Source organism: Wasmannia auropunctata, unplaced genomic scaffold (genome assembly GCF_000956235.1).
Source record: "Wasmannia auropunctata unplaced genomic scaffold, wasmannia.A_1.0 LD265804.1, whole genome shotgun sequence".
Taxonomy (NCBI): Eukaryota; Metazoa; Arthropoda; class Insecta; order Hymenoptera; family Formicidae; genus Wasmannia; species Wasmannia auropunctata.
The window spans coordinates 1-682 of NW_012097086.1; the positions used below are offsets into that span (position 1 = coordinate 1).

General features: G+C 30.8%; 1 protein-coding gene across 1 annotated transcript; it reads right to left on the minus strand.

Moving 5' to 3' along the window:
• Positions 1 to 143: 143 nt before the first annotated feature.
• On the minus strand, positions 144 to 679 carry LOC105462326 (the record flags this gene model as incomplete). The annotated part of the gene is made up of 2 exons (XM_011708847.1): positions 144 to 277; positions 395 to 679. Coding segments are annotated over 2 exons (387 nt in total), but the record flags the coding sequence as incomplete, so codon positions are not given.
• Positions 680 to 682: the final 3 nt, after the last annotated feature.

The window sequence follows — 682 nt, forward strand, 5'->3', positions numbered from 1 at the left end:
AGAGATGTGTATAAGAGACAGATATATACCTATGTAGAATCTCTTTTCTTTGAAAAGGGAAGAGAAATAGCAACAATTCTCTTCTTTATAAAAAAATTATCTTAAAAAAGATATATATATAAATACCTTTTTTATCTACTGCCTATAAAACTATATATGTATCGTGTATATATTATTAATTAACAGGCATAGTCGATACTGCGCTATGAGGCGTTGTAGGTCGAGAGCCAGCAATGGAATGTGTCGTTGATGCATTTAGAGACTGCATTGTACCAATCTAAAACAATAACATATTTTAAATTTTATAGTAGTTTACAATTACAGCATGTACACTTTTGTTGTGTTATGATAATTTATATAATTGATATAATTAATATAATAAAACATATCGTACCCGTAGATGAGCCAGATCTTCTAATCTTGTTAGATCGTGTAATTCGAGATATAAAGAATATACGAGAAGCCAACCGTATGCAGAAATGCAAATAAATGCTATCCATAGAAGACACATCAAGATATTGTAGGCGAATATCATGTCGTTTACAATGCTGAAGAATATAAAAGCAAAGAATCGGAAAAGAGTAAAAATGGCAAAGCTATACAGCCATGGCACCATTTTCTTTTCATATTCTTTCCGCAGAGCTTTGATCAATATTAAAGAAGTCACAAAGACGACTATTCC